General features: G+C 41.1%; 1 protein-coding gene across 1 annotated transcript in view; it reads left to right on the plus strand.

Annotated features, from left to right (window-relative positions):
• Positions 1–906: 906 nt before the first annotated feature.
• The window catches only part of GNPTAB (N-acetylglucosamine-1-phosphate transferase subunits alpha and beta), a gene marked incomplete at both ends in the record, with an annotated part of 46,519 nt that continues 34,003 nt past the window's right edge, over positions 907–13,422 (plus strand). Inside the window, 3 exons of the mRNA XM_082014405.1 lie at positions 907–1,023; positions 5,899–5,984; positions 11,598–11,717. Of these exons, the coding sequence (XP_081870531.1) occupies positions 907–1,023; positions 5,899–5,984; positions 11,598–11,717 (323 nt within the window). The remainder of the gene's footprint in view (positions 1,024–5,898; positions 5,985–11,597; positions 11,718–13,422) is intronic.

The following is a 13,422-nucleotide window of genomic DNA, read 5'->3' on the forward strand; positions in this document are numbered from 1 at the left end:
AGGGACCTGCCTGACACCTCCAAAGCTGTTGTCCCTAAATCAGGGAACACCAATCAACACACTGAGTCGAGACATTTGTCTTTATTGCCAGTCTGCAGAGAGGGGTGCTAGGCGATAAATCGCAAATCCAGCACACCATTAGCTCAAACAGCATCGGTTTATATACAGTACAAATAACAAAGAAACGATATATGGTTGGTTACACGATTTTACATGACAGAAATCTTTGTACGCATACTCCATCAATTATCTAATTCATTAAACAATTACTTAATTCATGATACTAAGGTGGTCCTACATATACATTTAAAATCTCCTCCTAGAGGTGTGTTTTTCAGTATTAAAATCACCGTTGGTTATTTAGCGGATGCCTTGTATTTTTGATCTTCGTCCCAGTCTATCTCTGGTTTATGTAAAGAAGCATTATCTACAAGGGTTGACAGAATTTTACTGTCTTTAGATACTGCTCTTAATCCCTGTGTCTCGTTTCTGGTTATTTTAACCTCCGAAGTCATTCTGTCCTTTAATCTCAGGGCCCGTCCGTTCTTGTTATCCTGGTCTCAGACCAGTTCGTTATATGCTTAAAAGTTGTTACCTATAAATTGTTTTTTTTACCTCTATCCTTCCGATATCAGAGCCGTGAGGGAGGGGAGCGCCCGTCGCTTTGGCGGGGAGCCGAGAGGAGCGAGACTGAGCGCGCCGCGGGGGCGGGGCATCAGCGCCGCCCCGCCCCGAGGTTGCCGCCTGCTGCCGCCAGGTGGCGCCGTGGTGCTCCCGGAAGCGGGGCGGGCGGGTCGCACCGCCCTCAGCGCCGGCCCGCCCGCCCAGGCGCACGGCAGCGCGGTGAGGCGGGCCGGGCCGGGCCGGGCCGGGCCGGGCGAAGGCGGCAGCGGCCGCCGGCGGGCCATGCTGCTAAAGCTCCTGCAGCGCCAGACCTATACCTGCCTGTCGCACAGGTATGGGCCCTGCCTCTGCCTCGGGGGCCTCGTCCTCATGATCGTCTCCGCCCTGCAGTTCGGGGAGGTCAGTACGGCGCCCCGCCGGCGTGGCGTGGCTGCCCCCCTTCCTCTTCCTTCCCCCGGGCCGAGCCGAGCCGAGCCGTGCCGTGCCGGCGGGGGTAGGTGCTCGCGCAGGCAGCGCCTGCCGCAGTCCCGCGGAGGCACGGCACGGCACGGCGGGCGCCTTTTGGTTTAGGGCTTTTTTTCCTTTCGGGAGCTGGCTGGTTGTCGTGTCCTTTGAGCAGCGGGTGCCTTCAGCAAGCAGCTTGGGCGTGCGTGCTGGTTATATAAATATATATAGGTAGATCTAGCACATAAGGGAGAAGACGTACTTTACGGTGGCGGTGCGCCCTTTTTGTTCTGGTTTATTAACCATCACGGCCGAGCAGCGGCACGACGGACCCCCGCGTGTGCGGTGTGACGGGTGGTGCTGCTGTGGCCTGCTGTGGCCATAGGGCCTGCTGTGGCTGTAGGGGCTTCGCTCCCTCGCATCCTGGAAGGCGGCCCAGCGGCAGCCCCCGCTCGTCGGGCCACCTTCTTCGCACTTGTTGGTGCGGCTGGCGCCTGAAGTGCGCCCGCGGGGCGTAACGCCGCTCTCCTGCAGACGCCAGGTGTGACGCAAGCGTTAAGTGCCCCCCGGGGGGTTGTTCGCTGGTTTCTGACAGCCTTGGCGGGCCCTGCTAGAGGGGAGCTGCGAAAAATCTGCGTGCTCCAGGAGCTCGTTTTCTTGTCTTGTGCAATTCTTTCCACTTCCCTTGTAAGTTGACTTACTAGTGCTGTATATTTTTAATTTTACTTGACTCTTCTAAAGCCTGTGCTGAATGTAACCTTCAAATGGCAACCGGGAGTGACAACCTTTCTCCCTTCTAGAGTTTCAGGGGTTAAATGTAGCCTCTTTCCAACTCAGCAGAGTCTGCATTACATTGCTTGCTGCTTATTACTCAGTTTGCCAGTTATTTTGTAAATGATGCGATATAACTTTTACTTTTTCTAGATACAATTTTATATGGGTGCACAGTATATTTTAAAGTTTCGTTTCATGTTACCCTATCTGTTTTGGAAGCCATCAATGAAAGAGTCTGGAGGGGAAGAACACAATCCTGCTTCAGTGTAGTGTTTGAGAATGTAATAAGTATTCAGGGGATTAAAGAAAGTATTTCTGTCAGTGTAAAAGGATGGCAGTGTTAAATGCAAACAGACTGGTATTTCCTGATTCCTAAATTTCTCAAGTCAAGTTCTTTTTTTTTCTTTGTCTTTTTTCCCTTTTTTTTTTTTCCTTTGCTGTTTTATTTTGATGGTGCTGTGGTACTTTCAGAGACAGGAAAAAATGATGGGCCATAAAGACTATTGTCTGAAACTCTTGAGTGTAGCACAATCAGAACTTTATTGTGTGTATCTGTATATCTTCTTCACATAAAGTACTTCATCCCTGCTGTCTTGCAGTGTTCACAAGTTCCTGAAACACTTGATACCCATCAGTGAATTAATTAATTGTATAGTACTTTTAGCCACCTGCTTGTACATGATTGTCAGCCTGGGTTGCTGTATATATCTTGGTGCTGTGAAACTTTGAGTATGCTTTTGCGCTTTTTCAGAATGGGGTCTTAAACCCAACTTTAGGATTCTATGAACTTTTGAAGGTTTTTTTAAAACACTTCAGTTATCCAGGTACGGCTGATTTCACTGAGAATTACTCAAAATCACTGCTCAAAATTATTTTCCTACCAAATCTTAGTTTTCTACTAAGTTTCCAGCCCCTCTAGAACTATCTGGAAACCTTAGGTACTATTTAGACAGTGAGCAAAGAACTGGCAGATTCATGTAGAAGTAAACTTTCAAAATTACATGTTAAGAAAAAGAGAAGTGACCAGAAATGTTTAAAAAAACCCAAACAAAACACCAACAAAAATCCCACCCTTTATGGAATGACCATACAGAAATACAGAAGAAAACCTTTTTTTATACAATGTTGGTAAATGAGCATGGTAAGAGATGTTTGTGTGCATTTTACTCTTTACTTTTATGATTTAAAGTGTTGTGTTTTGGTAAATGGTGGTAGTTTAAGGATTTAGGAGAGAGGAAACACTATTAGACCGCTTCTGACAACTATAGCGGGTACGGAAAACACTTCTTCAGTACAGAGTCTGCAAGGCAGCAACTAATCAGAATAAGTAAGGTTGTTTTGAAATGAAACCAGAAATCTTTCTAGTAATTATTAGGTCAACCATTTTTAACAATCTGCAGGGAACTGTCAAGCAATAGAAAGTAGCGTGAGGCAACGGTTATCAGACCCAGGTGTCTGAGCGGTGTTTGCAGTTCTGCTTCTGCCCCACCCCAAGAGGCAGCTTTTTCATCCTGGCAGGCAAAATTAGATCTGCTTGCTTAGATGCATGCTAATATAAATATTAATGCTGGTATAAAAATGGATGGCTAGGGCAAATAATTTGAGATTGGTAATGATGTCCTCACAGTCTCAAAGTGAAATGATTTGAAGGAAAAACTTGAGCTCAGTGAAACAGCAGTGTATTACGCATGATTCCGAAGCATTTGTGTAAGAACATATGGGGTAGCCAGGTCTAAGCCAATGCTGTAACCTAGTTGTAGGATGAGCCTTGAGTTTTAGGACAGTTTGGTTGTAAACCCTTCTTGGCCATCCTTCCATAAGTCGCTCAGCTTTATAGCATGTTTTATAACTGGAACATGCCAGAGCTACTGTAATCACCTGTCTGATACAGTACCTCCTAATAGAGAGTGTCTCTCCCCCCTTTTTTTTTAATGTTGTTCCCTTAGTGGTTTTGTAATATCAGTATGTAAAGTTGAAGCAAAGAGGCCTTCAGGCATTATTGCACAACAAATAATGCGACAGGAGGAAACAGTTACAGGAAAAAAAATAGGTATCAGGTGGGAAGACCTTAACTTTTTTCCTAAATGTATTTCTAAAGAGAGCTCTCCTGGGTCTTTTTGGTTATAGCTGTACCAAGGCAAAAAGCAAATGCTTGAATTGTTAACGTTTTTCTTCTGGAGGGCTGTATTATTCATATAATAAACTACATTCTTACTCAGATACTTCGGTATTTCTTCTAGAAGCAGATCAGTGTGTGTCAATTCATTATTATCAGTAGCAGCAAGTGTTTCTGTGTGGATACCTTTCAGTGTGTGCTGTATTAAACTAGTGTATTTGGCAGAAAGACATTAATGACTTGTGCATGAAAAAGTGTAATAGTGTGTTTTTAAGACCCTTCCTGACTTCAGTATTTAAGGCAGGGGATCTTATGCTAACCTGGGAAATCACGTGTCCTTTGTGTAAGGGGAATGAACTGTACAGATAGGATCTTGGTTACAGAGAGACCGTTTGCAACTTTGGCAGGAATTGTGTGTGGGTACGTTTGTCATCCAGCCGCATGATGGGGCTTCCCTGCTCTCTAGGAGGCTTTAATTTGCTTTAGTGGTCATGAGGGTACAGAGATGTGCATCTTCTTAAATGGGAGGGAGGTAGTCTTTATGTTACGGTTTTGAATGCTATCTTAGAGAAATGGTGTATTTCGTAGTTCTAGTAATACAAGAAATAAGCAACAGTAAAATTTAAATCTAGGAGGAGTGGTGTAAAGTAAGTACTATCCTTTCCTGGTGTGTGTTTTTTTTTTTGTCTCCCATACATGTGACTATGTACTTCTCCAGGTAAAACAAGCCACTAGCCTTCCATCTCTAAAGTACTGTAGTTCTTAAGGTTGGACTTTCACTGTAGAAGATATCATAGCAAGTTTATCTCATAAAACATTTAGGTTCTACTCTGTTTTTATCTCAAATTACTTCCGTTTTTTTGCTATATCAAAGCATATCAAGCCTTTTTAAGCATTGAAAAGTGGATTGTTTTTATTTTTTCTGTTTAGAACCATGATATCAGATACTTTGTTAGTAATGAAAGTGTAACTATGTGCCATTGTTTAATGTGTGTGTATGTACATTTAAGTGTAGAAATGGAATGTAATCTTGCAGCTTTCCAAAATAAGACTCAGCTTGTGATTGGTTTCCCATATAGCTAATTTATGAATATGCTTGGGAAAGTAGATGGCTGGCAAAGGGGATTTAAGTTGGGTGCAGCTTGGCATTTTAGCTAGGCGACCTTGACAGCTGGATGAAGGTGGGAAAGAAAAGCCTGCCTTCAGCTGTGTGGTCCCACCATTTCTCATCTACTCTAGCAACAAAGTAGAGGAAGATGAGGTGCTCTGATTTTTGAAGGTTCATCTTTCTGGTGGTTTAGCTCCGTGACTTGGCTCGCTGCACCTTGGGTGAACTCGTGCAGGGGGGTTGGAAGAGAGGCTGCAGCCACAGAAATACTGTGCTGTTGGGTTAGTCTGGCTGCCATGTAAGATGTCACCTGTATTGGGAAAGAGCTATTTGTGTTTTAAGTTCATGGCCAGGTTAATTTGATATGCCCTGGCCTGGCTGTGGGTTTGCAAAGCTCAGACTTCAGAGGGGGGTGTGTGTACTTCAGTATGTTCTGTATGAGAACAGAAAGGAAGACAAGGAAAATTCTGTGGTGGGGTGGGGGTGTCCTGCTTGCATCGAAGTATATTTGTTGAGAAAACATTGCTGAATTTTTAAAGACTAAGAGACAAGGGAAGGGTAGCCTAAATGAATAGTAGCTTAAAAAGTGTGACTGTAAAACATGAAGTCCTTTCTTGCAGAGGAAACAAGAAGTTTGTTTAAATCAAGTGTGCTCTGGTTCTGGGTGTGACTGCTGGCTCAGTATATTAACTTAGTTTGGATTAAGTTCTGGTCAGCTGTGCGTTAATCCATAAATCAATTTGAATCAAATTGATTGTGACTAAACATTTCAAAAGGAGAAATGCGTCTAATTTTAGAAGATGGTGACATTAAGTTGTTTTTTTCTTTGCAGGTTGTCTTGGAGTGGAGTAGAGACCAGTATCATGTTATGTTTGATTCATACAGAGACAATGTTGCTGGCAAATCGTTTCAGAATCGGTGAGCTTTACTTGCAGTTGACAGTATTGCGCATTTTACTGTTCGATGAACTTTCAAATATTTAAATAAAATATTCTGGATGAAGTAGCATACTATTGAGTAGGACCTTATTGTATGAGCTCTAAATCTGCAGCAGATTTTAATCTTAGTGGTTTTAAAATCGTGAGTTAGTGCTTAATATCCCAGGTTGGAAGATGTTTGGCATTTGGAAGCTCTAGTCATGTAACAGGGTTTACATTTTAAATGCATTTAATTCATTCAGTCTCCAATGGAACAACAAAGGGAGTACATAACATACTCTCCATATTGAGATAGGAAAATGTAAGTACTGTTCCTGTGCACTTAAAATTCTACCTTTCAGTGTTTTGAGAAGTTATTTTTAATTTACCTTACATTTTCTGTGACACCTCATGAAGGACATTATTTAGTAGAGAAGTCACAAAGCTAATAAGCAGCTTTTTAAAGCTTAGTACATGGGAGAAGTCACAGCAAGTTGGAAACCAAGTCATATGGGTCATTTGTTTCAGTTGTGTTAACTGCTACATGACTTCTTGTGGTTTCATCGTTCGTGTCTGAATAGTTATGGGGTCTGTTGCTCAGGAAGTCAGTGGGCTGTGAATTGGTAGGTGGAAGAAGCTACTAAGGAGAGATCATCTGACTCTTAGTGTTGATACACTCGACTGGAAAAAAAAACAACCCTGAAAGCAGATGCTTAATCTGGCCTTTGGTTTGTTGAATCATGGGACAGCAGAAATTATCAGATCAGTTTGTCACGCTTTAGCTGGTGCGAGAAAACTCTGTAAAAGTACATTGCATGGTATCAGTGAATCCTATGTGCTTTTATAGTCTCATCTCTTACTCCCCTGTTTTCCAGGGGATGACAGATGAAAGCAGAGTGATACAGCTCATATGGATAATTAGCATGTTTACACATTTCTGCAATGCTGAAGTGAAAGCATGGTAGTTTGTTCCTGTCAGCACTCAAATGCCACATTTGTGATAATTTGTGATTAAAAAAAAAAGTAATTTGTGATAATTAAGTACAGTGCTTTTATAAAATGGTCAAGTTTGTCCAAAACAAAATCACAAATCTTACTGTTGTGATGTAGGTATAGTCAGTTCCTATTTCTGCATTGTGTATTCTTACTTCATTTTGGTTGTGTAAAGCAATCCCTAGCTAGTGTTGATTTCTCTGAATTATAAGCAAAAAAAACAGTGCCTGGGGAGGAACTACTGGCTGCCTGAGCAAAAGCTTAAGGTTTCCATGATGGGTGCTTAAGTTATTCTAGTTCACCCATATGCCTTTAATATTCTTACGTCAGGCCTGACAGGAAGGTCTGTTGTGATATTGGTGTGCAGATACCAACTTCCCATAAAAATTCATACCAACAAAAAGTCTTTGTAGAGACATACTTTCAGGCATCCGTTAACTTTTAGAGGTCCCTTTTCAGGGGTTCAGTTTGGTTTTATTATCAAATTTCACAAATGCACTAATGGACCCCTTCTTGCAGTATGCACTATATTAGTGGTGGTTTGGTGGAGTTTTTAAGGCTGATATCAATGCAACATGTAGGGTTTCACACGGATTTTACATAAACTGAGAATTGTGAACTTGTAGTCTTGATCCTAGCTTAGCCATTATTTTTAATGAGTTCTTATTTTAATGTTAGAGAAAAATATTCAGCATTGGAGAACAGGAGCTTGTTGGTTTGGAAATTAAGCCGATCCCTGCTTAGTGGAAGGTAAAAGCTGCATGGCCTTTGACAAATATTGATGGTCCTTCAACTGAATTAAAAGTAGTATTATCTTCTAGGAGCTTTGCAGGAAAACATCTCTGTTCTTGTCAAACAATTCTGTTATAAACTTCCATAAAGAAAATCTCAGTGTAAAATGTAGACAGATTTCTGCATGTGGGCAAGGTCCTTATGAATATAAACTCAAAAAGCTATTCTTCCTGAATAACATAAAAACAGTGATGTTGCTAGCATCATCAGTTACACCTATTGAACACTGTTCTCTGCCAGACGAAGGCTTCTTGTTTTGCCTTGAAGATAGAATTTGCTTTTCCCTCCTGTTGCACGTCCTTCGGCATCCCAGCTGTTGCAGTTTCTAGGTAGTCACATTAGCTGCTAAACTTCCTACTTATATTGCTCAGGCTCTTGCGCAGCTTGAGGCAGCGGACTAGAAATTCCAGGACTTTTTCCCAAGCCACCTCATCCAAACCCATTTTTGAAGACTTAGTTGTGGTATGAAAATAAAAGGGAGAGAAGGAAGCTAAGTAATGGAGTTGCATGCATGAGAGTCTTGGACAAGAACTCTTATTTCTCTCCACAAGCAAATTTGGATTTTGACAGACACTGAAGTGTAATTTTGCTATTCCAAGATATGGCAAAATCATACTTAAAATGCCAAAATACGTATGGAAACAAAACATGGAGGAACAATCCTCAGCTTTTAAAATGTACAGACTGATTTCAGCATGGTACAGCAAGTGAGAGCCATCGGTGGTTGGGGAGCCATTAATTGTTGAGCAGAGTGAGGCTGGAGAGAGGAAGAGACGCACAAATTAGGGAGCCAAGAGGTACTGGAGCAGGAATAGCAATGGAATGGTTGAGCTGCCATTGGTGGGCACTTACAGACATGTAGCAGACAGGAGGGCTGTGAGGGTTATAGTGGGGAGCTTAAGGGCGTAGTAGACTCGCCCTTGTTCATGAAGAGGCTCAGCAAGGTTGGAGGTCACCGTATGGTAGGTGAGGAGAGATCCAGAGGCTGCTGTACTCCTTGAGCAACTTGTGGACCCTGGGACAGCGAGGCTTTGTCTTCTAGCTGCCAACTGGGCTGCGAGCATGGCTCTCCTATGTAAACAAACGTCACTGGTACGGAAAATGCTTCCCGCAAGTGCATAGGACAGGTCTCCTGTCCTGTCTGGGAGAGCTGGTGGCTCTGGCTTTGTCTTTAAGCGGGATCATATTGATGTTTTTAGGTATGTTTTCAGATGGGGAAAATGTAAAGGAGTATTTAAAACAAGCCTCATTAATTGTCTGGGAGTCTCCAAGGAAGTTTCCAAAGTCCGTGTTTGCTGGTACTGAAATCAGTAGCAAATAGGAAAATCGATGATTTTCTGTAGAAAGGTGTTACATAATTACCATTTAGGCAGCTCATCTTGGGCGTAATCGGTTTGCTAAACTGGTATTTGTGATGAGAACCCAATGCATAAATCCACATGAAGAAGAAACACAGCTACAGAAGGAGAAAGGTGTTGGTCTTTTCTGATCCTGAACAATTTGCAAAAGACTCTAGGTATTAAAAATAGCATTTGAGAAGGATAATGTGGAAGTGGCCCTCCTGTTCCTTTTTAATTTTAAAGCAAAATGCCACTACATGCTTTGCAAAATATTAACTCTTAGTACTTCTTACGAAGCCATGAAACCAACTAGAAAGCTTTGGCAAAGACAAGAAAGATGAAATCTTAACAGTGGTACTCATCCTAATTGGGAGCAACAAATTAATTTGGAATAGTTTTGTGATATAGTTTTTTAATTATTATGTTTGATAACCACTATTTTCTGAAACAATGTATACTGTAAAACTGCATTAAGAAAATTTATCCAAGTACTTGGATAAATTTTAAGCAATTAGACTCGTGAATCTGCAAACAGTTGAGTTTAATAGCCTTTTTTTACTGGTCTCTGGTTGCCACTGGTAATGAAGAATGAGCTTGCCATGCCAGGGTTAATTCAGAAATGACATACCTGCATCTGACCAAAAATGCCTTTCCTTTGTGGAGTTTATTAGCATTTGGTTGTATGTGACATCATTTCAATGCTAAAAATTAAGTGTAGCAAATTATGTAGTTATATGTGCTATTGCATAGAAACATGCTTTTAGCAAATGATAAATTGGGGAGAGGCTTCACAGAAGTCAAAATTGCCTCATACCGTGGAAAGAGTTGGAGTTGAGACTTTTTTTTTTTTTGCCATTTTATGTTCTTCAATGAAACCTGGGTAAATAAACTCTGCACTTTGCCCAGAAGGCTGAGGGTTGAGCATTTTTAAAGTCAACTGCCTTAAGTCGGGTCCTTCTACCTGAAACACTCTTGTCCTAGCTGTAGCATTCAAGGTACTGTCAATCCAATAGTTTAACTAATTACAACAACTTTAGAAAAGCTGAAAGAGCTCCTGCCATTGAATTTCTGCTCCTGTGGAGGCCTTTTTAGTTCAAAGCTTGCCTTTAGTTGCACCTGTTAATGAACCAGAAGCTAGTGTCATCTGCTGAGAAGGAGGTGAAATAACTTCTAAGAAGGGTAGTTGTATTCAGCAAGTTGCCCTTTTTGCCAGTGGGGAGGGCAGCCTCCTGCAGTGTTGTGTGTCAGAGGCGAGAGACTTTCTGGGTGGTGCTGCCGGCGAAGGCAGCGCTGCTGCTTAGATGTTGAAGCTGACCCACTGTTGTCCTCCAGTGTCGTAGCTCAGCTAGGAGCAGTGATGAATTGACTACAAAATGTTCCTGTGTATTGTGCTGTCACAAGCTACTGGCTGCCCTTTTAACAAATTTTGTTCTTCAGTTACTGAATCTTGGCCCATAGAAAATGAAGCTGGGTGGACGTTGTCCGCACGTTATACCGTGCAAGAGGAGGAGATTCTCGCTCTTAGAATGCTTTTTGAAGGGTGCAGTGGGTGGGGAGGGAACATCTTTCCTTGGAAACCTCATTGTGTGTCCCCATGGATCTTAGCATTAGGGAGGTGCTCAATGTTTGCTGGGCCATCTACAGTTTAGGAAGGTATTGAATAGCTTGACAGTGGAACTTTTGAAAATAATAGTTGAGGCATCCTCCTGCTGTCTGGGACTGAGAGGTTCACCTATGGCAGCAGCCTGGAGTACCTGCTGAAACAAAACTGTGGGCCTCGGAGGAGTTTGTCCTAAACAAATAGGGGTTTGGGTACCTTCTTTCTTTCTTTTCTGCTGCCTTAGGAAAGGAAAAAAAAAAAATCCCTGTGCTAGGAAATCTGTAACTTTCCAGAAGCAGCTCCAGGATACTAAATTGTGTCAAGAATGAATTTGACCGCTGTGTCTAGAGTCTGAATTCATGTACCCTACCTAGATTGTTGGTTTATGAAATGCCCTGTTATTAATATCTAAGAGAGATTCCTAGGGTAGAGACCTGGTCCTGCTGAGGTCTTATTGGCTCTGCACAATTAAATAACAGCAAGTATGATTTCGGTCTTTAAACTTCATGCTGTCGTGTCTAATGTAGTTGGTGAACTAAGGATGTGCCTGGATGCTGGTACCGATTTGTGAAATATTTTATGGGTTCGAAGGAGTTGGGTTCTAGGTTAATGTTAGTGAAATTCAGAGCATAAAGTTCAAATTTCATTTAGTTACTGAACTGTTATGGCTACTTTGTCTTTTTTGTTTTATGTCTGTGCTGTTTTGTCAAAGGCTTGTGTATAATTAAGAGATTATATATATAGCTAAAGAGAAGCTTTTTGCTTTGTCTTGTTTGCAGCCCAGACACCAAGTATTTCTGTTGTTAGACAAAAATTGCTATCATAGGTTCTGCAAACACTTGTAATGTAATATTAAACAGCTCATGTAGCTTTCATTTGAATTATGTAGGCTTTGTTTACCCATGCCAATTGATGTGGTATACACCTGGGTGAACGGCACAGATGTTGAACTGATCAAAGAATTGCAACAGGTCAGAGAACAGATGGAGGAAGAACAGAAAATAATGAGGTAATAATTTATGTATTTTTCCCCTTTAACCAACAGCAGCAATCTAATGCAGTCCTAGCCCTCTGTTTTTTCCCCCACATTACTCAACATGAAAATTCAAAGCGCGTTTTCTCACTTCTTCATTTGATTATTCTCAAAACCTTGTTTCAGTTCTACATTCAGCTGTGAAGTACTGTCTAATCAGAAACTGTTTAAGATACAGAAGATAATAATTAAAGTAATTAAGACTCTTCTGTCTTGAATTTGTAAAATGCCATGCAGAAAACTGTGCTTTGTGTATGTCATTTTGTATTAATTTCTATAACTGTTTGTAAATAATAATAATACCATATCTCAAATGTATAACCTGTCTTCATCCCCTTTTTCCTCCTCATCCCCACCCTCGGTATTTCTTTCTATAATGGGCTTAATAAAATCTTAAGCATATGCTTTTTAAAGGCTTCTTTTTAAAGTTAGATTTGTGGTTCCCAAACACTGAAAAGGAGAAAGAGGATAACAATTTATTCATGTTATAAAGGTATGAGTCGCCTTTCTAACTAAGGAGGGAAGGACTTGTATTACTGCATTTGGTGTTACAGATTGTGCTATACTGTAAATTACTGATCTCAGGCTTCAAACACAGGCTGCTGCACATACCTTGGATTGTGTCTTGTAACCATTGATTTAGTTTGTAATAAGCAACTCTGTGGTCATATAGTCTGTTTTGGCCAGAAAATATGCTAAATGGAAGAAGAGGTTGTAACAGTTTAATTCAGAATAAACTGAAATCTACAAGTGAGCATATTAATCTGTTTTTTCACATGTTATGACTTGCAATTTAGGTACCACTGACAATGTGATCACAAGTGAAATTCTGGATCTGTTTTGCTAGCTAAACAATGAAAGTTTAAACATCTTAAACGTAGACATTGTACCTGCTCTGAAAAGCTTTCAAATTTATACTAATCTTTTCCTAGCAGTTTGTATAGCAAATGTTAGTGGTTTTAGCTTTGTCATCACTCGTGCTGTGATTCCTATTTTTTACAAAGGGAAAAACACATTGTTTTCTTCCATAACACCGATTTGGAAAGTTGGTATCAACCTTATGAGTAAGACACATGTCCATTCTACGTTCATTATCTACAGGGACACCTGGTTTTCTCCCTTGTAGATAACTTTTTTTCATGTACTTTGAAATCAGTTAGCACTGTTACAAAAAGAGTTGTTTCGTGGGATCAGGATAACTGCAGAAGACAAAGGCAAGGATGCTATACATCTCTGCTAATGAGTGTGTATTTTGTATTGCATAGCAAAATTTAGTAGCTTGTTGGTATGCCTGAATTGAGCTAGTCATGGCCCAGGTGCTTTATTCTTTGGTGGGAGAGAGTAGCTTGATGGATGGTGGTTCTCTTTCTGTTGCTGTGTGTAGAAGGGTGCCTTTCTGATATTATTGTAATTGTTATTTAGCATCACTGCACTACCTTTACATTAATCCTCATTAGCTTCTACATGCACATGGCTAATGCATGATGGACGCTATCAGAGTATGTATCTTAGGCAAAACAATCAAGTCAGCCTGGTTTCAGATCACTTTGTCCTGGTTTCTTACCGGTGTTTTTCATATCAACATCAGTTTCATTAAGTAATCTAATAATAACCCCTGAAAATCACGTTAGCAGAGAGTCCTGCTGCCACAGCTGTCAACACAACCAAGAATTTTTGAGCT

The sequence above is a fragment of the Phaethon aethereus genome (assembly GCF_964289735.1).
Source record: "Phaethon aethereus genome assembly, chromosome: 1".
NCBI lineage: Eukaryota > Metazoa > Chordata > Aves > Phaethontiformes > Phaethontidae > Phaethon > Phaethon aethereus.